Source organism: Sinohyriopsis cumingii, chromosome 12 (assembly GCF_028554795.1).
Source record: "Sinohyriopsis cumingii isolate HCF-2022 chromosome 12, ASM2855479v2, whole genome shotgun sequence".
Lineage (NCBI taxonomy): Eukaryota > Metazoa > Mollusca > Bivalvia > Unionida > Unionidae > Sinohyriopsis > Sinohyriopsis cumingii.
Window position 1 is genome coordinate 118,012,876 of NC_142972.1, and position 27,643 is coordinate 118,040,518.

Here is a 27,643-nt window from a genome sequence, read left to right on the forward strand (position 1 = left end):
AAACAGCTGACTGACCATTCAAACAGTGCTCATTAATTGATAGAATATACAAGTATCATCAAGAGGACACTTCCATATATGGCCCATGTCAGGGCGTAATTATTTTATTTGGAAAGGGGGAGAGGCTAGGATTATTTGAGAACTTCCATCTATCAAATTTTTTTTAGCAAAATGTTATTTATTTATAGAAGAAAAAACCCACATAACATTGATTATATTAGCTGAAAACAATAAATTATCTTGAGGTAGATAAGAAAAAAAAATAATTGTAATTACAGACAGGAATAAATAATTAACTGCCACTGTAACAAGCAATTTAATTATTTTACTTTTCAAAACATCACCAAAAATTTTATGCTCCAAAAGATTCACATTTATTTTTAAAATAACTCTCTAAACATGTACTTGAAAAGATGAGGTTACTCATCCACATCATCATTGAACACTGGTTTGAACAGATGACCACTGGATTTGAATAGATGACCAATGTGGTTTGAACAGATGACCATTGTGGTTTGAATAGATGACCACTGGTTTGAATAGATGACCAATTTGGTTTGAAGAGATGACCACTTTAGTTTAAAGAGATAACCACTGTGATTTGGATAGATGACCACTTTAGTTTGAACAGATGACCACTGTGATTTGAATAGATGAACATAATGAGAAGACACATGCACATGCTTTCATGTATTTGTTATAGAGGTTATTTCCAACTAGTTTGGAAATGTTTTAAACTGTCATTTTCTGTTAAATCTTAAAAACTATAATAATTAAATTACCTGTTTAAGTGGCAGTTGATAAAGTACTTTAACCTATCTGTAAATACAATAATAGAATCTAGGTACATACATACATCTATCATTTAAAAATAAGTACAAGGAATAGTTTCTTCTGTGCTTATTTAAGGCATAAGGTCAAAATATACTGCATACATCTCTCAATCCACTGCATATATCTCTCAATCCAAAACAAACACTTTCAATATGAAAATTATGTATTCATACACTTACAAAATGTGTTTGTGATCAATATAGAAAATTTTCTTCTTAACTATTGTTTAAAAATGTATTTTTTATGGGTGTAGTAAAAACTAATTTAATTTTATAACTCTTGTCTGTCACTATTATTAAGTTTTACCACCTTTCTGCAATTTGTTCTACTTGTACCAGCTCTCTGCCCTTGAGGTTTCTAAGAACATGTGCATCAACCCAGTCTGTGCAAAGGAACTCACTTCAGAAGCTTGTCTTAATTGGACTGCTCCTTGAGATGGTACGGATGGGTCAACCCTAGAGAACTAGAGAAATCTGATCTGACAGTGGATCCTTGCAATGTTTCCAAATTGCGAAGAGGAGAAACTGAAGAGGACATAAATGAAGTCTTCCCAGGGATTCCAGATCTACCATAAAAAAAAGAAGTACAGAGGAGCTCACAATAAAAGTTTGGTCCATAAAATCCTTAAAAGTCAAGGATTTCGTGTATCCACTTGGAGGAACAGAGGCAAGGGAATCCATGAGAGAGAATTAGATTGGATTATCTAGGTTGGAGTCAGTCCTAACTGAGTCAATATGGACCAACAGTGGGTTAGGTAAGCTAAAAGGTAGTGTTCATTGTTATTGTGTAGCAGCTTGTTGTCGAAGTACTGGATTAGTGGAATCTCCAAGTACTTCAAGTGCATGGCTATTACTCCTATTACTGGGGGTGAACACATGACATGCCAGGCTAGACCAAGTGGCATTATTCAAAACTAAAATACTTCCTTTCTGATCGACAACCAAATATACTTTTAAGTGGATGAAAAACTGAGATATGGCAGTATGCATCCTGTAGATCAATGATTACTGCCCAGTAGGCTAGTTAGATAGCATCTGAACTGAAATTGCAGTTTTCAACTTATCAGTTTCTTTTAGTGGAACTTTTTTTTTTGGGGGGGGGAAAGATCTATGATATACCTCAGTTTTATGCCACTTTTGGGAAACAGAAATATTTGGGAGTAGAAACATTCTGAACCCATTATATTGTATCCATCTGAAAAAGTGTGTACATTTCTTCCTTTCACTGATGGAAGAATATGGGTGTACTTGAGAAAGTGCAGGCATAAACCCTATTTACTATAGGAAAGACCCACTGATTTTATGTGTTGTTCAACTAAGGCTCTGAAAAGAGGGTCAGTCAAGCACCTATATATATTGTAGAAGACATGAGGTGTAACTAAGAACAAACTCCCTTCCCCACCCTTGCCTGCTTGGAAAGGGAGAGAAAAAAGTATTCTTCAACATTTTTCTTGCCTCTCCAATTTCTCCATTTCATGGCTGGCTATACATATGGCTGCATACCTATTACCTGGAACTGTGGCTAACACCCCAAAATGCTTGATGTGGCTGTGTGTGAATACTAGCTGGTTTTGACAGACCAACATTTGACACAAGGGACCTACTGGCTGTGTGTGAGTACTAGCTGGTTTTGACAGACCAACATTTGACACTGGAGACCTACTGGCTGTGTGTGAATGCTAGCTGGTTTTGACAGACCAACATTTGACACAAGGGACCTACTGGCTGTGTGTGAATGCTAGCTGGTTTTGACAGACTAACATTTGACACAAGGGACCTACTGGCTGTGTGTGAATGCTAGCTGGTTTTGACAGACCAACATTTGACACAAGGGACCTACTGGCTGTGTGTGAATACTAGCTGGTTTTGACAGACCAACATTTGACACAAGGTACTTACTTGCTGTGTGTGAATACTAGCTGGTTTTGACAGACCAACATTTGACACAAGGGACCTATTGGCTGTGTGTGAATACCAGCTGGTTTTGACAGACCAACATTTGACACAAGGGACCTACTGGCTGTGTGTGAATACTAGCTGGTTTTGACAGACCAACATTTGACACAAGGGACCTACTGGCTGTGTGTGAATGCTAGCTCGTTTTGTCAGACCAACATTTGACACAAGGGACCTACTGGCTGTGTGTGAATGCTAGCTGGTTTTGACAGACCAACATTTGACACAAGGGACCTACTGGCTGTGTGTGAATGCTAGCTGGTTTTGACAGACCAACATTTGACACAAGGTACTTACTTGCTGTGTGTGAATATTAGCTGGTTTTGACAGACCAACATTTGACACAAGGGACCTACTGGCTGTGTGTGAATGCTAGCTGGTTTTGACAGACCAACATTTGACACAAGGGACCTACTGGCTGTGTGTGAATACTAGCTGGTTTTGACAGACCAACATTTGACACAAGGGACCTATGCTGAAAAATCAATAGTGGGAATGAGACCACTGAATAAGATCTCACAATCCACAGGTACCACAGATTTATGCTATGTTCTAACAAAAGCTTCCAAGACTCCAAATGGGTGATTTTTCCATTCATGGAAGTGTTGTGTATGATATACAAGTTGAGTGAGTGTTCCATTGGCCTTTCTTATGTATGCATTTGTCAACTGTTTCAAGCATCTGTAAATAAAACTTGTGAAAACAATAACAAATAACAGATGAAATATAATAACAACAATGTTACTCATTATTATTGATTTGTATTTATTACTGAATTGTATTCAGAAGAAAATGTAAAGTTTATTTTTTTTATTCCATTAATGATTTATAAACACAAAAAGCTCATTCATTTAAATCATAGAAATCATGAAACATTTTTGGGGGCACCTGGAATCTCTACTAAAAGCCAAGTGTTAGGAGATTTCACATTATGACCACACTATATTAGAGCAATAATCACAATAACACCAGAAACCCTCATCCAACAACTGTAAACACCATTATGTAAACTATGAATAATTTTGTTAGGACCCCATATTCCAACCACAATGTCCTTCACCCTTACATATGGGCTCAGCATGCAATTATCATATCAAACAATATTTTTTTTTATATGGACAAGGAATAATTTCACTATAAAGAATTATGAATCTCCTGGTATTTAGCAAAATCATCAGTTGAAGATATTTTTCTCTTCACACTGTTTCTTCCATGTTGACTGAATAGTTGTCCTAAACAGAATGAGGATGCACTAAGTGTACGGGCCAATGACAGAGATCAGACTGGGCTGATGCAAGTGTTGTAAGAAATGTCCAGAACAGGCAGCTGGTGCATCTAGCATGGATGAGATATTTAAATTCTGGCAAGGTAATGCTTAGTAACAGTTACAGGAAAGATAACACTGACATTAAAATGTTGTTAATGTAGATATTTACAATGAGAAATAGAGGACATGGTTGAAACATGAGAACACAAAGCACACACACAGATTGTACTTCTTGATTTACTCCCACTCCTCACAGTCCAGCTCTCACCACACATGAATCTCTATTCAGAAGTTGCTAATTTGCTATAAAAAAATATAGTTTTTTTTATTTCCATGAAACAACAATTCAAGACACATTTTCATGGCATAATTTCAAGTAATTTTTCTTTTACATCTTTTTTAAGTTCAACAGTTCAGTAATGGAAAACTAGAGGATATACTGCAATTTTTTTTCATAAGCTATTCCTTGATAAAACCGAAAACTAGTTTAGCTTTGTTTTATGCCTTGTTTCTTTTTTATGTCTTGCTCCAGTCCATTATTACCCTGGGTGTGAATAATCAGGAGCAACACCTTGCCTACTACTGTTCTTATGCATATTGTTAAAAAAAACAAAAACATAAAAAGTGGCTCATACAGCTTGTTGGTCTACACAGATCCCTCCTGCAGTAAGTGTGACTCTAATGACTGGAAAAGGTTAAAGGTCACATCCCTAAAATTTCCCAAAGTAGATTCTGTAATAATTATGCAACATATCTGATCCATTAACTGATACCTATTCCTACAGAGTGAGAGGTCAACCCTAGTAGTTGAGATCAACAGCTCCTTCACCTCCGCCCAGAACAATTAAGTGTGTGTGTGTGATCTGGATTTTTAACGTAGCTTTAACAATTTTTCAGTCATATTGCTATGATGTCTGCAGAGTGGCAGTTTATAGCAAAGTCTAGCACTGGGGCATCATGCCGCAGACATGGAGCATGATATCCCACCCAGTCACATTATCCTGAAACTAGGCCGACTAGTTCTAACCCTAACCTTTTAATGCTGAGCACCAAGCGAGGCAGCTCTTAGTACCATTTTTATAAGTCTTTGGTATGACTCGGCTGGGAATGAAACCCACGACCTCCTGCATCTGAGGCGGACGCTCTAACCACTAGGCCACCGGAGTGGTTCATAATAATTAAGGATGTCTTGTATAATTGTTACTTAACATTGCATTTTCTTTGTCCCTTTATAAAACTGTGTGTCCTACCCTTCAAAACACTGACCTGTCCCTTTATAAAACTGACTCTGATCAGCGCTATGAAAACACTTGTCTAAATTTTTCATTGCAGACTATCATTTCTATCCATTGGGCCTAAGTAGTTAGAGTGTCTGCCAAGGATGTAAGAGGTCATGGGTTTGAACCCTGGTGAAGTCATGTCGAAGACTTTTTAAAAATGGCATTAACAGCTCCCTCACTTGGCGCTCAGCAGTAAGAGGTTAGTGTTAGGACTGGTCAGCCGGTGTCAGGATAATGTGACTGGGTGGGACATAATGCCACATGTCTGTGGCAAGATGCCGCTGTGTTATACATTACTATAGTCCTACAATGTATTTTTGTTTTGGTGCTAGGACTTGACATCGCTATGAACTGCCACGCTGCAGGGATAGTAACAATAGGACTGAAACACAGGCACTCGATTCATTGGCAGTTAATTGGGAATATGTCATAATTAGTTTCCCCATGAATCAAGTGCCTGTTAACTAATTGTTCAAACCACACAGCTTGGTTACAAAGAAAATCAGGAGTATCCGTCAATGAATCATGGGATGGGGGGTCTAACCTGTAACAATATAATGGATACTCCTAATTTTCTTTGTAACGAACCCCTGTGGTTAAAGCTACGTTAAAATTCCAAACACACACACACACATCCAAAAACACATACACAAAACGCTTCCATTGGGAAGAAGGGAAATTGTAAAAATGTATAAATATAAACCCTTCAGTAGATGCAGTCACAATGGCAACTTTGCCATCTAATTTTCTCAAACTTGAAGACATTAATCTAAAGGAAATTTTTCCGACTCGAGCTATAACAGAAGACTTAAACAGCTTTGTAAACATTCTGTCCCGTGCACGGTTCAAAGGTTATTGGATATAATAGGAAATCCCCGCAAGAGGTCACTTCTGCTCCCTTTAAATAGAAAAATCATCAAAAGTTCCGGTGTACTAGGTTAACCCTGCGGAGCGATAGGAACATTTCTCTGTCGTTTCCGTCTTGAGCTATAAGGCAGAAGATATTCCGACTGATACATTGGGAATAGTTTCGGATACTCGCTGCATATGCCTATTTACCATTTTGATGGATTTTGCAAGACTTGTTGGTATTGGTAAATGTGTCAGTTTTGAGAAAGGTAAACCTCTTTCTTTCGCTCATATTTGAGCTTTATAAGTATATTGAGTAGACAATGTCTTTTGCACCAACTTTTTACGTCCCACACGCACACCTAATTTTGACGCAGTGTCATAAACGATTTACAATAAAGTTATACCGCCGGTAAATTGTAAAATAGCTGGTATTACATACAGTAATTGAGTAACTTAATTATCAGGGTAGACCTATTACCAGTATTACCGGCTATTTTATAATGTAATAGGTCTACCCTGATAATTAAACCCCAAAATATAAATACCAGGGAAGACGTCTTGGATTGTACTACTACAGTCAAAACATACCCAAGTTGAAACATACTCATAAAGTTAAAACGTTACCATACCAAAATTAACCGATTTCTGCGATTTATTACAAAATAAATAATTTTTTGTGGGCAGTTCACCCGCCAAATTAAAAACAGAAAATTGTATTATTACAGGCATAAAGTAAACCATGATAATTTGGACCAGTTAGGTGTCGATCCAAATGGTGCATAGAAACACTGAAATGCACCGAAACACCGGAACGAATTGAAAACACCAAATCGTCTTTTAATTATATTATATATATATACCATAGTAAATCATTGTTTGTGTATGAATAATTCATAACTGTGATAATTTAATATTACTTTTATAATATGGTAACAAGTACTATCATTACTAATAGAATAATTTGATATAAAAAAAATGAAAGCATAATTTATAGTACAAGTTTAATTAATCCATTCTTAACTGATCCTCTTTGTCCCCACATCAAAAGTAAATGATTTAACAAAATTTTAATTAAAAAGAATAATTATTATTTAATGTTTACAGCAATATAAATTAGTTAATTAATTTAAAAACATCATTCAATGCTCAGAAAATCTGATAGATGCCCAGGGCCCCTCTAATTTCAGATCGGGCCCCTCCTGTATTCTATGTGAGGTGCCTGTCGTGCTTGTCAAAAAAATCTAATTAACCTGAGAAGAGTTTGATTGCACTGATGCAATGCAGAAATTTAATTTCAAGATGTCGACCTGCCATAACACAACATGAAATGCTAAAAGCACCATTTTTACTTCCAAAACCCAACACAAACATGTTTTGAAAAATATGATTTTCAGTAATCATCAAAAATAGAACAAAAAATACCTTCCAGTATATATACCCATTACATGTAGCATGTATAATGGTAAACAGTCATGATTGGAGCTGATGTCATTTCTGACAGTTTAAATACAGGCAATTGAAGGTCAAAGCAGTCTTGTATAAACCACCATTTCATGTATTACTTACTTGGCTCACAATACCTAGTGTAATGTGTTTGAGGACTGCCCATGTGCTAATTTGCATAGGTAAACATATGAAATGAAACAACCCAATATAGTTAATCAAACAGATGCTAGATGCATGTAGGTGAACAAAATTATTTTTTTATGATTGCCTGGAAGGAGACAGTTTCAGCCATCTGTATTAAAGTTTACTGGCAAGCTAGTGAACAGCTGCAATGCTTCTTTGAAGTTGGATTTTTCCCCATATACAAAATGGAAATGCATGATTATTTCAGTTGTCAGAATAGTGTTCAAGTATTATTCATTTTTTTAGGTGATTTAGGAAGCAAAACTAAATATCAGAACTCTTGGTTGATGGCGTTTTTACTTTATGAAGCTTGCCATCAAGGAAATGGGGTGAGTCATTGAATTATTTGCATATATGTCAAGCAACATATCGTCATTCATCATTCATGTGTGTACCATGTCTGTCAAAGTAGGATCACCATGTGTATGTAACATTTGACATGATAAATTAAATATTCCTATTCTCTGTGTTGTTATTCGTTAGCTTAACCTTTTTAAAATGCTATTAATTGATCTATGCTCCTCATAATGATTATAGCCATGAAATAAACTGATTGAAGGACAATAATAACCGTGCTTGTGTTTGCACAGTTGATTTGTTTTGATAAAGCGTTACCACCTGAACTGGACATGTGTTTCATTGTAGTCTGGACTTGTGGAATTTGAGTCAGGGCTTGTGTTTTTTTATAGTTACCAGCCTGGGGCTTGTGTCTGAGAACATTTTCTCTGAGCACTATCATGATGATCAAAATCATACAGATGTCTTTACTTACTTAAACTCTGCAAATCTTTGTTCAGTTGGCTATGTCTTTTAGTGAATCAAATTGGAATGTCAGAATGATACCATTAAGTGCTCGGATTGTTGTAAATAGTACCATTGGAAGTGTATTGATATGTCTCAGCAAGAACTTTTATCTTAGTCTTTGAAATCACTGAACTTTGAAGATGATGCGTATGATGCAAATCTCACACTTCACAGAACAAAAAATAATAAGAAAAGAATAAATTTAATAAATCATTTTTACATTTATTTATTATTAATAGCTTAATCATGAAATTAATGTTTATATTGTGATTCAGTATTGATAGTAAAATGATTCACCTTCAAAGCTGTCACCAAAGTGCGCAATTGCCAGCTTCTTATTAATTTGTTCTCCAATTTTTGCCTGTAAAATTTACTGTTGTATCGATGTTGGCAGTAAAGAAACTACATGTTACTCTATTATATAACTAATATTAAATTTTAAAGTTATGAATTATACATATGCAACCAATCATACACTATTGTATATATGACATGATCGGTGTTTTCAATGCGTTCCAGTGTTTTTATGTATTTCTGTGTTTCTATGCACCAATGACCCAATGATCTATGCAACTGATTAGCTTGAATCGTCAGAGATAATTCTTCTGCATCTCTTTTTGTTAAATACTAGTGATTTTAAAGAGTAACTATTTAGCTTCATTAAAATCCACTTGTTCCTTCAAAATTAAACTTTTACATTAATCAGATCAGCATTTAGCGACAATATGAACTGGAAAAATGTGATTACACACCTGTTATAATTCACCTAAATCCAAATTAACATTAGGCAACTTTTGATCATTATCAGTGATAATATGATCTTGTCAGTATTATAACTTTTAGTGGGAATGCTAATTATCATTTAAAAAAGTCACTGGCTGACAGTTGTCTTGTGGCTGTTTGCACGGTAGCCCTATAAAATGACTGTTTAGAATAGTGCATAGTGTTATATAGTTTATGTCATTAATGTTCAGAGGTCATTGTCTGTTATTAAAATGTACAGATTTACAAGAAACGCATACATATTTTATAATTAAATCAGCATTCTCAACATATTTACTTATTTAAATAAATGAAATAGGATTTTTTAGCCCATAAACCATTTTATTTTAACAGTCAATTTTCAGTCTTTATAGAGAATCTTGATACTTGTTTCTACCAATTTAAAAAAACAAATCCTGCTGATGGTAAGAATTATAACCAAAACCTTTTCATGTAAGATTGTCTTCTGTCTTTTACTTCTAGAGAAATAAATTATGAAGGATGCATAACAGTTACGGTGAGTTCCCAAGACAGTGCATTCAAGGATTAAGGTTCCGTATATTCATGATACCACCAATAGTTCTTTTAGCTTTTGAGACAGTCTTTCCTAAAACCAGAATTATGATAAATATAATAAAAGTTTTAGAACTGCTAAGTTAAATCTGTGTAATTTTTTCTATTATCTTGAGTGTTCTATGTGCTGGTGGTAATGCTCTGCAGTATGTTTTTATACTGGTACATTGGTATCATAGGAATAATAGACTCCTGTGAAGTGCATTAAAATGGGTGCCATAATACATGTACCTAACAACAAGGGTTTGTCTGGTTGAAATCATGCCAAGAGGAGAATTAGGGAACATATCATTGTCATTTGTTATCCATACTTTGCTAAAATAACTAATGTTTCTAAAGGAATGAGAGGTATTGAAATAAAAGAAGTATGTTTCTGCTAAGTTGAAACTATGTTCTTAAAAGCATCAAAACTTTGGAGTCCATGATATGCATTGTTCAGATGCAAACCCTACCACTATATATGTTCCTCAGAGAGATGCAAGAGGGCTTTATGATTGCATTTTGCTAGTTACAATTCGAATGATAGTTACTTGCCAAAATGTTTTGGGGGAGAACATTGCAACTGCCAAAATTTTGAATGTAGTGATAAAACTTTGAAAGTCTTTGCTAAGAATAACTAATCTCCTTTTTGATTGCTGCATTGCTTTCATCACCTGAACATGGTGAAAAGAAAAAAATGCTCCTTTACCAAAAAAATAGGTCATTGCAATCATAATTTGGTTTTCATTCATTCTGATATAAGCAACAAAGATGAATGCATATGCAGGATCAGGTTTCAAGACCATGCATACAAAAATCCATGGATAATGAAAATTGCTTGTTTTGTATAACTGAGAAAGACAGTCCATTCATGAAGTACACTTTTGCTTGAAGAAATAAAAATACAGTCTGTAATTACTTGTACCTGATAAATGTAATAAATGCTATTGCATCATCTAAATAATAATAAGAATAATAAGATAGTTATAATAGAAAAAAATATGTGCTTTAGATAATTTTTCAGAAAATGATAATGTAAACATGGTGGCCAGTGTATTTGGTAGAGCCTGGGAAGAACCATGGATCCATGGGTAGATACTGTCAAGCTTTCTTGCATACCAGTGTTAGCCAGGCTGAGACTTAAACCCATCGGGAGAGAGGGGAGATGTCAGTGACCTGTAAAGGCAAGCACCTTAGACTACTTGACTGCCCAGGACCCCAGTAATTATGATAATAGTATTGTTATTATTATTCATGGGTAGGCATGTCACCATAGATTTCACCAAAATTATTTTTTGAATTTGAATATTTTTTCACTGCAAACTAATTAACCATTCTGTGTATTTAGTTGAGTATTGGTTCATTTGCAGTTTCTTTTCACAAAAACAGTTTGACAAATGCATACCTTTTTGCAGAATTTAAGCATTTCTATAAGAAGATTTGGAAATTTAGACACATCAAACAGAATGGTAAACTAAAGATAATTTAAAGGTAAATGAAAAACGATATCTGCACTACATAAGGTACCAACCTTTAATGACCCACCTAACAGAGGTGAGTAAAGACATTTTTATGATTTTGATCATCATGCTGTACAATGAAAGTGCTCAATTTTGTTTTTTAAGACACAAGTTCCAGGCTGGTGACTATAAATAAGGCACATGCCCTGACTCAAATTCCACAAGTTCAGACTACAATTAAACACATCTGTCCAGTGCTGGTGGTAATGCTTTATCAACACAAATCAACTATGCAAACACAAGTGTGTGCTTATTATTGTCTTTCAGTCAGTCCATTTCAAGGCTAAAAATCATTCTGAAAAGCATAGGCCAATTAATAGTTAGTATTTTAAAATGTTAAGCTAACGAATAATAACAGAACTAACAGGAATATTCAATTCAGCATGTCAAAAATGTTACATATACTGGTGGTGTTCCTATTTTGACAGATTTAACCAAAAGGACAGAAAGCTTCCAAGCATAGAGTCATTTAAATATTTGACACATAATATTGATTTACCGTCAGATGTTGATGAAGGTATTTAAGAAAAACTTAAACATATATGCATTTGAGCATTGGAAGAAATTTCAACAGAAAACATTGACTGAACCATATTTTATTAGTCAACTACTCGTGCATTTGGTTGAGGTGTACATTGGTCATGTGAGCAATGTCAGGTTATCTTTGGCCTCTTGTCTGAGAATGCTAAATTGGCAGTCTTGTCCCTTCAGGATAATTATTATTGGATATGGATCTGATGATGATAAGGTTGATATAGTATGCTGGTGGCATGGAATTCATCAATTTTTTTTATTATTGTAACAGGTTCTTTACATAGTTTGTCTGGATTATCCTTTTCTTTCTACTTTTTATTACACCTCTTTTTTTCAGCTCACAAGATTTTCATTAGAGTGCTGCATTGGTCTGCAACAAGACATGGTTTTACTGTAAGTTTATTCTTAGAAATTACACCTGCAACTCTGATTTCTGTCATTTGTTCCTCATTGTTAAAAGTGTCTGTCAGATATAATATGTATCTAAACTGCTGTTGTCCACTTGCTTGCTCAGGGTTGTAGACTATGCCTGATGATATAGGTAACCTTTATATTCTTGGAGGTTTGCATAATGAAGGTCTTGGACTTTGCCTTGCAGGACAGTGAACCAGCAAAATTGTTTTTCCAGTCCCAGATTGGTATAAAATCATTTTTTAATTTGTATTTTAAGAATGCTTTTTCCTTTGTCTCAGTTTTTTAACACCTTTGTTTAGTCATCTAGTTATACTTTGCATGATATAAAAATGATTATGCTGATGTGTCACTGAACTACATGCATACGTACATACACACAACCATACATACATACATACAGACCGCTCTGGTGGCCTTGTGATTAGATTGTCTGTCCCAGATGCAGGAGGTCATGAGTTCAAACCTAAGACATAAAAAATGGTACCTACTGCTACCTCGCTAGGTGCTCAGCATTAAGAGGTTAGTGTTAGGACTGGTTGGTCTTGTGTCAGGATAATGTCACTGGGTGGGACATCATGCTACATGTCTGCGGCTTGATGCCCTAGTGCTAGACATCACTTTAAACTGCCAAACTGCAGACATAGCAATATGACTGAAAAATTGTTAAAACTACTTTAAAAATCCAAATCACACATACACTGAAATAGACATACATGCCAAAAATCACTTTGGTGTGTAACTTTGTTTTCTTTGAGTTTATTATGACCAGTTTTGTCATGGTTCTTTTGAAAACTTTGCATACAAACAAATTCTAATTTACAAATGTGCAAAAGGAAAATGATAGAACTTTTCCTCAGAGATTATATTTGCTCAGACCTCAAATAAATGTATTTCAAGAGTTAGTTTAACCCAATCTCTACAGCTTTATACATGTGACACATTTACACATTTGTTCTTTTATAATTATATAAATTTTAGCAACCTTATTTCTTTCAGGTTTGTGTGGAGGGCAACATAGCAAGTGGAAAAACAACCTTCTTTGAATATTTTAAGAAGTTTTCCCGCTTAGTGGAGGTAATACATATTTGTGGCAGAGAAATTACCATATATACTTGCTCATATGTCAAGTCCAGTGCAATCAGGATCTATTATATTTGTTTTGCTGATTATTCCTAACAAATTGCATAAACCCATATCTTCCAACACATTATGCAACAGCAGATCTTTGAGGGTTTTTTCTGTTGTTTGCAGCTCAACTTGACATGCAGGAACTGGCCAAAAAATAATCCAGTCTCCTTCTGTGACCCATGTATGGATATATATGGGATAACTATATTCTATTTGAGGATGTTAAAGCTAGTTGTCTTGTTATAAGTTAAATTATTCACTTTGTGGTGCATCAGTGGAGGAGCAAGTAGAATACACAGTAACAACACTAATGCAAGCTTACATCCTAAATCATTTTATTAATATTTTTTAACAAGCAGTATTCTGCAACACTATTAACACTATATCAAAACAGTTTAATGATTTTTGCAGTGGCTTCATACTTTTTTATTTGACCTTATCAAAAATGGGTAATGTTCACTGCTAGGAAGATTCATATTCAGGGTAAGTATATACAAAGAAACACAACATTGTTTATTTGTGCCATTAAATGTTACAGATGGGTTTTGTGCAATTACACAGAATTGAATAATATATAAATGGCCTGACATACAGTAAACATTTAAAACAGAAGTATTTAATTGGGAAATTGAATGAATAATTATATTTAGTTCTTCATATAATGCTAGGGGGCCCCGAGTGGCCGAGTGGTCTAAAGCGCTTACCGTTCTGGATCACTGCCATCTCACCTCTGTCTGCGTTGGTTTGAGTCCAAGGCTCGGCTAGCGTGGGTACGTGGGAAAGCCTGCCAGTAGCTTCTCGTGGGTCGGTGGTTCTTCCCTGGGTTTTCCAGGGTTCTTCCTCCACCAGTTATACTGGCTGCCATGTATAGCCTATCTTGTGCTGAAAAATGGCGTTAAACCCTAGATCAACAACAACAAGATCATATAATGCTAGAGACCAGTTTTACAAACAATGAGAACATGTAATCAGATATTTTTTTTTAGTACACATTTCTTTTTCACAAACTAAAATCTTGTTAGTTTTAAGGTGTATGCTTTTGTGACATATTCTTTCAACAGTTAATGTGCATTTTGAAACATCAAAAATCATCATGGGTAGGCTTGACAAGTCACAGACCAAGTGATCCTAAAGTGACCATGTTTAACATCCATTTCTTCTTACATAGCCACTTTTAAAAGCTCTAACCTATGTCATGGAATCAACTAGATCTATTCAGAAATGAATTGCTTTAAATCACCTCTGAAACAACCATCACATGCTCTATTTCTCATTGTAAAATGTTTCATAAACTCGCTCAAGATTACTGATTGTTTCCATGATGCTCTTTGGAATGGATGGGCAAGTGTCAGATTACTTTACTGCCCCCTCAACTCTAAATTAGTTTGCCCAAAATCGCAGGCAATTATTCTCTATCTGCCCATGCCTATTTAAGGAAGGCAATGAAATAGATGCATTATTCGAGAGAGACAGAGAGGAGAACTATAAAAATAATTTGTGGAATATGGGAGAGATCAGGCTTTTTATTTTGGTTGGATCAAGCAGAAATAAAGATACCATCACCAAACTTTGAAATAAACAAATGGTTAAAATTCCAACTTTGCATATTATTTTGATCTTTCGCAAGAGTAACTTCTCCACAAAGAAACATTTTGTTGCAAAGAGAAATACTGATTCACTGTATCCAATGACCCTTTTCTGTTTCTTTACTTTTTATATCATTTCTTTTTTTCTTTTTTTTCTTTTACAAGGGAATTGGCAAGGGAAGGTGTCGAGTTTAGTATTAATTAATTTAGATTCATATAGCCAAATTTTGTGAGTGTACACGTGAATTGCAATGTTCACAATGGAAAGGCTGTGCTTTGTGAGTGTAAGCGTGAATTGCAATGTTCATAATGGAAAGGCTGTGCTTTCATATTTACTGATTAATAGACCAGTCAAGTCCTATTCTTCAAAAAAGATGAAATATATGTTAAGACAAAAGCTTAAATTGGTATATCAATGTATTCTTCTGTTGGTATGATTTCCAGTTAATGAAGATGAGAGTAAGGTTACATAATATTTATATCTGGTCATCTGTTGCATTTTTTAAACAACTGTCTTATCAATGTTTTAAATCTTGCATGTTGATTGTTACATTGATCTCTACCCATGAAATCATTTGTTTATGATTCTTTCTGAATTTTTTACTGTTTAATATAACAGTTTGAAAGAAACATGATCATATTGTCCATTTGTTTTGCCATTTTAATAGGAAACATCAACTTTACATTTCTAAATTAATATAAAAAGCTAGGCTTAGTAAGACTACATTACATTTCTTATAGTCTTTAAGTAAAGCAGTTGTATTATTCCTTATGCTTATAACAATGTCAATTCAACTTTTGCTTTTAAAATTAAAATATCAGCATGTGTCATAAAGTTATCCTGAAGCCTTGATCATGAGTAACAATTTTGGTAAAAACTGTACACTTACATATATATCCCCAGATTTGATAAATAAAGCTGTCATTTAAAGTGCTGTCTATTTTACATAAATTATTATAATTTATTTTAGGTACATGAAGAACCAGTCAAACAGTGGCAAAATATACATGGACATAATGCTCTGGTAAAGACATTTTAGTTGAATCTTGAAAAGAAAAGAAAATTGATGCATCCAATCATGCTCTGAGAGTAATGCAGTGTTCAACTTAAATTTAAATTTGTCTGGGATATGTTATCATGTGTTCCTGAAAGCTGTAGAGAAATGCATCAGTAGTTTCAATGGTTTTGTGATTTAACATTAATCTTCCTCGACAATTTTTGGCACATCTACTTGCAGGTTATTTTTTCGCTGTTTTTAATTAAAAAGACATGTATTTGCATACAGTAATCTATATTAATTACACAGTTGTTTCTGTTGTAATGTACTGTTATTATTATGGCCAGGTATTGAGATATTTATGCCCTATAGCAGTCACCATGTCCATCTGTTTGTCCATTCACACTTCTTGTAAAACCATAGTTCTTTCAAACAGTTCTGTTAAACATAATTGGTTGCTGTTTGGTATGCATATTACTTAACCCTTTACCTCATAGAGCATAGTTACACAGTTCAGCACGCTATAAATAGAACACCTGTTACCTATTCGACTCCACACGCATAGGCCTGCCTGTTAAGCAATGTAGTGTATGTTATGTTTAACAGCAATTTTAACCATTTTACATTTTTGGTACAAATCTATTATGCGTGGAAAAATTTAAGAGTAAAGTCCGATTGTTATAGCTGTGTAATTATTTCTCACTGAAGAAATTTTTATGTGCTTTAAAATCTCGAGAGAACTTGTTCACCATCAAGTCAGTGAGACCACTTGTCCAGCCGTAGCTGCCATTTCTCATACTCGAAATTTACAAGTTTTTTGTTCGCGTCTACATCACTAAGTCATCTGAATTTGATAATTTATAAAAATTAATTGCTGCCTACATCAGTAAAAGAGCCTTTACCTTAGTTATTAAAGCTTTCATAGTTGTGATTCTAATCATGAAAACTTTGTAAGTACTGAATGAAATCCGCGACCTCCATTTTGGAGAGTGGAAATTACAAACCAGTTACTTTAAATAGCAGATATCGACCAGAGCATAAGCAGTGACCACATGATCTGACGTAATTGTCATTTGCAGAAATGAATGTAGTATTTAATAGGGGGTTTTCCCTGAAGGAGGTGCTACAAAAACCAGCTTAAAATGGCTGATGTTTACAGCATAAGTCAAAATGCAGTTTCATGCAAATGGAGTAGAGACGTCAAAAGGCGGTTCCCTGCGAATGGAGTAGAGGCGTCCCAAGGTGCTTGCATGAAGTAAAGGGTTAAGACCTGTAGTTGTGGTTTCATCAGGTCCAATTTTGATGGCATTAATGTCCTTTTTCATCACTGTAACCTCTCCACTACAGTCATTCTTTGGAACAAGCATTGCTTGGGAACTCTTGGTCGTACATTATGCAATTTTGGTGTGTACTTTATCCACCAGTTCTTGCATGTGCATTTTTATTGATTTTTAATATCTTCACATGGACAGTTGTTTGTTACTGGCTTATTTAAAAACTATTCAACATATTCATTTACAATTTGGTATGATTATTGTCCATTCTCCCAACTTTGCATTCCACAACTTTTCAAAGGAATATTGCATTTCATCCTGAGCTATTGTGCACTGTTTTATTGATGAGACACAGAATGAGTTGTAATTGTGGCATTTCATGTTATCATTTTGAAGAGGTCTTGACCTAAATTGTCCATATGCAAACTTAAGTTTCTAGATCAAGTTCTTAATTTGCTGGCCCACAGAGTGGAGTCACTTATTGAAATTAACTCTAGTTATTATAAGTTTTTCTTTTACTGTTATTATTAGGCAAAGATGTATGAGGATCCAAAAAGATGGGCTTTGACGTTCCAGTCATATGTTCAAATGACCATGCTAGATATGCATTTAAGAAAGCAGGTAAATTCATAATGTAATAAAATTTACTCAAGTTTGTTGAACCCATGTTAGTAAGAAGATGCTGCAGTCGCATTTCAGTTGATGTCATTGTAAACAGTTTGTGAAAGTTTTGGTTAAGTTTTGTCATTGGTATATATTTCCTCAACCACCATAATAGATTCCCTTTATGGCATGAATCATTATAAAGCCAGAAAGGTTCACTTTTCAACATGCTTGTTTTCCCTTTGACCTTGTGGTCAAGGTCACATTCATAGAAAATTTGTGTTAAAGTTTTGGTTACCATTCTTTTCATTTATTTGTACTTCCAATACCCCTTGATGGATTTTGTTCATACACAGAATGAATCATTATAAAGTAAAGACAAATCATTTTGCAATGTACTTGCTCACTCATTTTACCTCTTGGGTCAAGGTCACAGAAAATTTGTGTAATGATATGTTCATTTACTTATTTTTAATAAACCCCTTTTTGGATTTTGTGCAGATTTAGGCAGAATCATGACTCTAAGAAGGTTCATTCTGTGATGCATGCATTGCCACGTTTTCTCTGGGTTCAGTGAGTGAAATTTGTGGAAAGATTTTGGTTTAAAAAACATTCTATTTGTATATACTTCTGAAATCCTTGATGAACTTTGTTGACACATTTGGATGAATCATTTTTAATCTGAGTCAAATCAGTGTATGACATTTATACTCAATGATATAACCTTGGGTAAAGATTTCACATGCTTTAATTTGAAGAATATAGTAATAATGTCTGAATCCTGGACTCCCCTAAAGATTTTCTTGAGGATTAATCCAGATACATGTAATCAGAAATAATATGAAACAATAACAATGCTTCATATGCACTCTTTCTAGATGGTGAAAATCCTTAAGGTTATGAATCTATAGTCAGAAATGAGGTTTTTGGAGTATTTTTCTCTTCAGAAAAATGATGGAGAAAGGCATATTCTTATGTTTCTGGTTAAGGCTCAAATAAACATTAACAAAAGAAAGAGTGAAAACAAGCTTTGAAAAATGTAACAAATAATTTATTTTCCTGGGGAAAAAACTATATAAAAAATGAAAAAATAAAAGCTTACAGTTTTGAAGAATCAAATCTGAAAATAATCCAAGAATAATCCACGAATTAAATTTTAGAAGCCCTAATAATGAAATGTTCTAATGAATTCAAGTTCAAATCCCAACAAAGAAACTAAAATGGAAGGCGGTGACATATACTGTAGTCAGTATTTAGCTGTATCAGTTCCTTTTTTATTCCTCAGTCAGTAATATTCAGATGTTTGAATTACATAATAAATTTAAATAAATGTCTTTGTCCAAGAATTCTGTATGAGCACTCAGATATTTCCAGGAAAAGAATTAATCTAAATTGTCACAAGAGACACTTTTGAGTGTAAAGAAAAAGCCCCAGCTGAGAATTATCGCCATAAACAATGATTATACAGTAACTTGAAATACAAAGCAGATTCTCAGATGAGGGTCAACTCTCCAGAATTTTCTCGACGTATTTACATCTAAAAGCATATAGTCCCAATATGATCTTGACAAAAACCAATCATTTTACTCTAAGAATAAGATTTTAAAAAAAGATAAAAAGTTGTTTACTTCTCTCACAGATTTCTAAATAAAGGTCTGGAACTAGGTCAGCTTTATGTGTTTACAACTGAAGAGTCAATGTCAAACTATTTTCTAAAAAAAATATTGAGTTCCTAGTAAACAAAACAACATTATTTTGACATGTGATGATGCTAAAAATAAAAGGATTTTAAAACTTACACACAAATAAATTAAATCAAAAATATTTTAAATCAAATATACGTAACAATATAATTTGTTTAAGGTGCACAAAATTTGACAAACCTTATAACCAAGACATGTTGTTTACGAGTCAGTAAAATTGCCTGTTAAATTACAGAATTTTATGATGTTCTAAGCATAATGACATAATTTTGCTCCAGGTAGGATCTCTGTATCTTACATAACTTGATCTGTTCTGAAGATCTTAAACTCAGGGCTTGAGTTTGGGAAGCTTTCAGTGTAGTGCAACAAGTTGTAACAATTATACATTGTAATGTTGCTTGATCTGGCCTTAATATTAGCTTGACTGAAGATTGTAAATTCTGAGCTTGATTTTGAGATGTTAAGTGATGCACAACAAGGTGTATGAGTCATACATTGTACTGTCACTTTGATGTCAGTTCTAGCTTGCTTGAAGATCATGTACTCCGAGCTTGAGTTTGCGATTGAGTCATCCAAACAAGAGTAATGTTAAAAAAATGATGTCACTTATGACAATGCACAAAATTTCAAGACTTAGAAGCTTTATGATTTCCAGGCTGACTACAGTTTCAAAACATCTGTGAGACAGAATTAGAATGTGGACTCAAATTTATTCCAGAATTTTGAATTGTTAATGGCTTTAATGTGACAAAAGTTAGAATGTCCAAATTTTCAGAATTGTTTAATATTCTTTGTTCAGTATGACAGTCAAAGCTTACATGGCTGTCCAATGTCTTAAAATATGGTTCCTGATTTGGGGGTTTTGAATTTAAGTTCAGTTTGTAAACTAAAACAGTTTTGTAACTACAAGACCTGGCTTCATATTTTCAGAACATTTTGAGCACAAAAAAACTTGTTGCACACGCTGAAGTTGGAGCCCCCCCCCACCACAATCAGATAAGATACTTTTAATTTACTTAATTTGGTTATCTAATACAGGAACACAAGTTCAGAATAGTCTGAAACTCATGTGATTTGAGCTATAATCAAATTAAATTTATTGACCGTCAAAGTGTGTAATAACTATGAGCTTGAAGATTTTGAGAATATTAGACCTGATTTTAAGCTTACTACTTAAACTCAAAAGTCTTGTGCTTGTTACATTGTTACAAAACAAACTGTACATATTTAACAAACATCAGTATATACATGTGTTATAGTTTTGAAATCTGTATTTCACATACCTGCCATATTCCCAGACATTAGTGGCAGAGTTTTGAAGTCAAAAAGTGTGTTTTGAGGTCCCAAAGGGATCAATGCATGTGACCACACAAAAGCAGTGTCATTCAATTGAGAATACACTAAATTTTCATATAAGCCCTTGAAAATATTTGGAAATTCAAACCAGAAAATAAATTTCCTGTCTTGTTAAAATCATTTAATACACATACAAAGATAAAAAATTTGGCAGACTTAGTATTGTCAGATATTATCACCATACAGATAGATACACATGTAAACACTCCCATAATCACAATCACACTGAGATTAAATAAAAACATACACCAAGTTTCTGTCTTTAAGATCCATTGGTTGACAAAATATACACTTAATATGACACATTCTTTCAACTCTCAATAGTTCAGTAGGAAGTTTGAAGGTAATGCAGGTGTCATTAGTGTTCAAACTTCTCTTAGCAAATCCTGGTCAAAATCAAGTTGTTCTGGATGTTGATAACATTAGCATAGTCAAAACTATCAGATATAGTCTAATCACAAGATATGCTTGTCTCAATAGAAAAATGAATATACATCACATAATGGGCTGACCATTTCATGGGGGGCGGGCGTGTAATACTTTCAAGTTTAATGGGGCTTTACAAGAAATACAGCAGTAATAAATGCCTCTGTCCAGTAAAGGTGGTAACATTTTATCAACACAAATCAACTGTGCAAACATGAGAGTGTGCTTATTATTGTCTTTCAATCAGTCTATTGCATGGCTGAAATCATCCTGAAAAGCTTGTGATTAAGATGCAGAATAACAAATAAGAATTGGAATGTTAAGTTCAGCATGTCAGATATGTTACATTACGTGTGGTGCTCCTATTTCGACAGACATCGTACACACAGGACTGACATGTGTTCATATGTTGTTTGAAGTATGTTCAAAGAATTATATGCCTTCCCCCTTTTTGCTAGCATGCTGCAAAGGTAAAACTCATCAACCAGGAGTTCTGAAATTTATTTTTGCTTGGCTTTGCTGATAGCTTATTGCTTCTTGAATCACCTTCACAAGTGAATCATAGTGCTATTCTGACAATTGAAATAATCTTGCTTTGCATTTTATATATGGTGTAAAATCCAGTTTCAAAGAAACATTGCTACTGTTCACAAACTTGTCAATAATCCTTAATACAAATAGCTTAAGTGTGCTCATTCAAGGCAATGATTTGCGATAACTTTTGTTCCCCAACACACATCTAGAATCTGTGATTGACCTATATTGGGTCACTCCACTTCATGATTCTTACCTTGCAAATTAGCACAATGGACTCACCCACTGCAGTCTTCGAAAACATCACACTAGCTATTGTTAGCCAATTAAGTAATATCTGAATTGTGGTTTATACCTGACGTCTTTGCCAGTTAATTGTCGCTATTCAAACTGCCCCAAACATAAGTCCAGTCAGGACAATTTTGCCATCAATACATGTTACATATAATGGCATATTCTGCAATGGTGTCTTTTTTCTCTTTTTTCTGAAGATTACTGAAAATCATTATTGCAGGTATGATTTCAATTCATTTTTGCTACAGAATCTTGAGTTTGGGTATGCACTCAAGTTGTAGAATTTGATGAATACAGGGGCAGCTCTTATAGTTTAAGGAAACTGGAAAACCCCACTGGGGAAAACCTGATTTTGAATAGAGTGCCACTGAGCAGTTACTGGATCCATTGATTTAAAAGCAGACCCCATCAGGTGCGTCACCACTATACTAGCCAGTCCCTATAGGAACACATAATTTTCCATATCCTTCCTTTCCTTTGCTTTAGAGTGTACATGTTGCATATTACACAAATGTTACTGCAGATATTTGAAATTAATCACCACAAAATGATAAATGGAATGTTATCATCTTAATTGGAATGTTTTAATACCTTTATAGTGTTTTCATATTTCTTTGTGATATGTTCTACTATACAAGGATATATTTCCATTTTGGTTTATTTATTTGATATCTGATTGCAAATCACACAAATGTATCCTTGCCTAATCTTTAGAAAGAACTAGTTGGAAAATTGCTAAAGAACATAAATTAACTTTGTGATTTTTTTTTTATTAAGGATAATTCAACATCAATATAATTTCTTCCACGTTTGGAATATTGCACTTAAGTCAATTGGTCACTTCCAAAGGTTCATTGCATACTATCTTTACATTTATCTTCAACAGAAACATCCTATTAAAATGGTTGAGAGGTCAATTTACAGTGCTAAATGCTTCGTTGAAAACCTTAATGCAAAGTGAGTATTTAATAACAAATTTATTGTAATGATTTCGCCTAAATGGTGGGGGATGGGGTGGGATGAAGAGCCTTCATGCTAAATCTGCATTCCCTCATAGAAAATCATAAAATATGACAAAGGCATGAACAAATTCCATTTATCTCTAAATGAAGAGAAACAAAGATATTATGCATAAATGTTCAGCAGAGTTAAGGACAGAAAGGGGATTCCTGGGGTTCAGATAACGTAAACAAGTTTGATTAATTTCCTGTACCTTGTTTTTCACATGTAAACAATTGGATGAAACCATCAATGTTGTTATTTAAGTGTCTACAGCCCAGCTGTGATTTAATTAAGCGTTGATGAAACCAAATGTACACGTATTCTTACTGTCCCAGTTTCACTACCTGCCAATACGAGCCCAACCTTAATCCTGTTTTACCTCAATCAGTGCATTAGACAAATCAGCAGAACATGTTTGTAATTCTTACTGTCACAATATTGGGGCCACGAGTGGCCGAGTAGTGTAAAGTGCTCACAGTTATAGATCACTGCTATCTCACCTCTGTCTGCATCAGTTTGAATCCCAGGCTCGGCTAACATGGGTACGTGAGAAAGCTTGCCAGTAGCTTCTCATGGGTCAATGGTTCTTTCCAGGATTTTCCAGGGTTCTTCCTCCACCAGTTATAATGACCAACATGTATAGCTATCTTGTGCTGAAAAATGTCATTAAACCCTACAACAACAACAACAACTGTCCAAAATATCACTACCAGACAATATGTGCCCAACCTTAATCCTGTTTTACCTCAATCTGTGCATTAGACCATATGTATAACCAGAACAGTCATCAGAACATGTTTATACTCTGAAGACCTTGATGCCAACTTAAAGTGAATTCATTAGTAGTTTTCCTCTATAACACAAAAAGTTTCAAACCAGTTTAAACAAACTGAATTGCACAGATGGGGTGGATTTTAGTGATAATAGATTATATTGAAAAATCATCATTTATGCATAGAGTAGATAATGGAGAATCTTATATCATTAAAAACAAAAGGTCTTTTTTTTTTCAGCAGATCTGTGCATGATTTAGAATACATAGTGCTATCAGAATGGTTTGACTGGATATTGAAATCTCACAACATCAAAGTAGATCTGCTGGGTAAGAATATGGTCAGGTAATCATATTAAATAAATGTGAAATGTGTCTGTAGTTGTGACATAATTCTTACATCATGATATGTGACTAATCACCTTTTCTGTTGGGGCCCTGAGTGGCCGAGTGGTCTAAAGCGCTCTCCATTATGGATCACTGCTATCCCACCTCTGTCTGCGTATGTTCGAGTCTCGGATTCGGCCAACGTGGGTATGTGAGAAAGCTTGCCAGTAGCTTCTCGAGGGTCAGTGGTTCTTTCCGGGGATTTCCCGGGTTCTTCCTCCACCATTAATACTGGCCACCATGTATAGCCTATCGTGTGCTGAAAAATGGCGTTAAACCCTACAACAACAACAACAACAACAACCTTTTCTGTCTGTCTGTTTAAGCCTGTTGTTACCAGCGTGGCTTAAAATTCCTTTGACACTGTTTTGAACAAGTGCTTTTGTTAAAGTTTCCTATCTGCCATAAGGTGACGTGTGATGCTAAAGAATACAATTTTCAATAATCTATGAAAGAATAATAAAAAGACAGCCATGAACAAGAAGAGAAAACCCACAAACTCACTATATGCCAGTAACATGTAGCATGTATAAACGGTTGACAGTCCTGCTTAAAGTCATGTAAAACTATCTTTTTACAGTAATTAAAGGAAAGGAGATCAGGTATAAAGAACCACCATTTGATGCACTACTTATTTGGCTGACAATAGCATTGTGTTTGGCTGGCAGTAGCTAGGGTAATATATTAAGTCCTATGAAAACTGCTGTTGGGAAGCCCATTTTTGACCATATGTCAGCTAGACTTGAATGTGAATGTATCAAGAGGATGATTGCTGAACCATCATGAAAGTACTTTACTGTGACCTAATTTTCAGGCTTGAGTGACACAGATTTCCTTGATACCAGTCTGTTTATTGCTAGCTACTCCAAATGTGTTCCAGTTGGAAAGGTGAATCATTCTTGCAAATGAACACCTTGGTATTATTATTTATTATTATTATTATTATTGTTTTTGCTGTTATTATTATTATTATTATTATTAAAAACTAGAATGTAATGCCTTGATGTCATGATTTAAATTTATTAAGTTTTCCAAAATGGCCTCTCGCTTCATGTTTTGCCTTGAGGGGGATGCGACTTCTGCTTCATTTTGAGAGCACATGTTGGTCAATTTAGACTAGACATATTTCTATGGCTTGCTATGGCAAATCCCCAAGCTTTTTTACTACAAATTACAACTGCATTCCATTCACCTTACCATTCCTGCAGTGTAACCAAGATCTCATAACTCAAAATCAGTTAAATATATTTTTAGTTTTTCTGCTATATTGTCATGCATTGATTTTTGTTGAAACATTTTCAGATGTCATAAACAAGAAGAGCTTATGCAATGGCCTTTGTCCATTGGGTGTCCAGCATCCATCTTCACAAGTTCATTATTGCTTTTCCTCCTGAACTACTGGGTAGATTGCCAGGAAACTTTATTAACAGATTCATCCCAAGGTCAAGTTGATTTGGCCCTATAAGATATTGATGACCTTGGACATCCAATATGGCCAGCATGGCAGCCATCTTACATGCAGTATGGCTGCCATGGAGGATATCTGTAACATACCGTTACTGCTATTCCTCCATTGCAGATGGTCATATCAGTGTATGGTTTTCACTAAACATTTCCTGTCTTATCTATTTGGACCTAAATGAAAATGGTGCCCCTTGTACATCTGATATAGTTGCATTGATGGTTGTTTTGAATATTGATACTTCTCCTGAATATAAGGTCATACCAATATGCAGTCTTCACTGAAATACTTCTTTTGATGTCTGGCTGGTCCTATGTGAAAATAGTACTCATCTGACACCCATTTTGGTGACATGGCATCAGTCTTCAAAATCATGTTATCCCTGCTCATCCTGAATTGGTGGTTATATTGACATGGTATTTTTACTGAAAGACTTCATATGATATCTAGTTGGTCCTAGCAGAAATGGTACCAATCTGACATCCAGTGTGGCTATCAGGGTCATGCTGACATGGAGTTTTCACTTAAAGACTTCAAAGAATGTCTAGCTGGCCCTGTTTGAAATTAACACCCTTTGTACGTACATTGTGGCTATAATATTAGTGTCAGATTTCTCCTTTGCCAATGGGTTATGTGTGTCTGGATATTTGCTTGCCTATGTCAAAGTTAACTTACCATAGGCAATGGACAGATTGAATTTTGAAGGTATCATTACTTGGATAATGAATGTTAGGATAGGTTTGCCTTGGCTATTTGCTTGTCAATGCCAAATTAACTTGCCCCAGATCATAAAAGGATTTAATTTTGAAGGCCTGATTACTGGTATAATCCAAGTTCAGATAGGTTTGTTTAAATATTTGCTTGCGCATGTCACAATAAACTTGACCCAGACAAAGGGTGGATTGAATTTTAAAGGTCTGTTTATTCAGATAATCAAATTTTGGGATAGTTTTGATTTCCCCGTTTTTGGTTATCACTCAGATTAAAATAATGTCTTTCCTTGATCCCTTTTGTTTTTTAGATTGGGCAACTCAAATTTTAACAATAGTAATCTGATATTCTTTGGGCAACTTCATTTCAAACTATAGCAAGTCCGCATATAATTATGTAAATAAAGTAGCACTCCTTTGAATCATGTTTATTTCCAGTCTATCTCCAGACAAGACCTGATGTTGTGTTGCAGAGAATCAAAGATAGAAACAGGGCAGAGGAACAAAGAATAACATTGGTAACTGTTATTCCACTGGTAGGAGATCTGAATAATTTTTTTAAGGCCAGATGCAAGATTTGAGCACAAGATATTATAAATAATATCTTTTACTAATCTAGGCCATGACTCTTTGCTGTGAAATGTTATGCAGTAGAGGTCAAGTTATTTTTGTGTTTTCCATGTATGCATGTGGAGTTGGAGAGATGTAGTGTTTTCCATGCATGGATGTGAGGTTAGAGAGATCATGAAGGGTTTTCCATGCATGGATGTGGAGTTGGAGAGATCGTGAAGTGTTTTCCATACATAGATGTGGGGTTGGAGAGATCATGAAGTGTTTTCCATGTATGGATGTGGGGCTGGAGAGATCATGAAGTGTTTTCCATGCATGGATGTGTGGTTAGAGAGATCATGAAGTAGACTTAGAATACGCTTCTCAATGTTATCACCTTGTAGATTTACAGAGTGGTAGGATATAAATGCAGAGACACTAGCTTCACCTTAGACA

The 27,643-nt window shown here is 34.7% G+C and overlaps 2 protein-coding genes across 4 annotated transcripts in view; one reads left to right on the forward strand and one right to left on the reverse strand.

Moving 5' to 3' along the window:
• LOC149787324 (dehydrogenase/reductase SDR family member 4-like) overlaps nt 1–6,262 on the reverse strand; it is a 30,431-nt gene extending 24,169 nt beyond the window's left edge. The window contains exon 1 of the mRNA XM_089977859.1: nt 6,040–6,262. Within this exon, the coding sequence (XP_089833985.1) occupies nt 6,040–6,164 (125 nt within the window). The 5' untranslated portion in view covers nt 6,165–6,262. The remainder of the gene's footprint in view (nt 1–6,039) is intronic.
• A 41-nt stretch (nt 6,263–6,303) lies between these two features.
• The window catches only part of LOC149787325 (thymidine kinase 2, mitochondrial-like), a 34,990-nt gene continuing 13,650 nt past the window's right edge, over nt 6,304–27,643 (forward strand). The window contains exons 1-9 of one of the 3 annotated variants that reach the window (XM_089977863.1): nt 6,312–6,454; nt 9,867–9,900; nt 12,327–12,382; nt 13,400–13,477; nt 16,089–16,142; nt 17,921–18,010; nt 23,192–23,262; nt 24,321–24,409; nt 27,077–27,156. In XM_089977863.1, the coding sequence (XP_089833989.1) occupies nt 9,885–9,900; nt 12,327–12,382; nt 13,400–13,477; nt 16,089–16,142; nt 17,921–18,010; nt 23,192–23,262; nt 24,321–24,409; nt 27,077–27,156 (534 nt within the window). In that variant the 5' untranslated portion in view covers nt 6,312–6,454; nt 9,867–9,884. Of the gene's footprint in view, nt 6,455–9,866; nt 9,901–12,326; nt 12,383–13,399; nt 13,478–16,088; nt 16,143–17,920; nt 18,011–23,191; nt 23,263–24,320; nt 24,410–27,076; nt 27,157–27,643 lie in introns of all 3 variants that reach the window. The other 2 variants (XM_089977861.1, XM_089977862.1) reach the window with 2 other exon arrangements.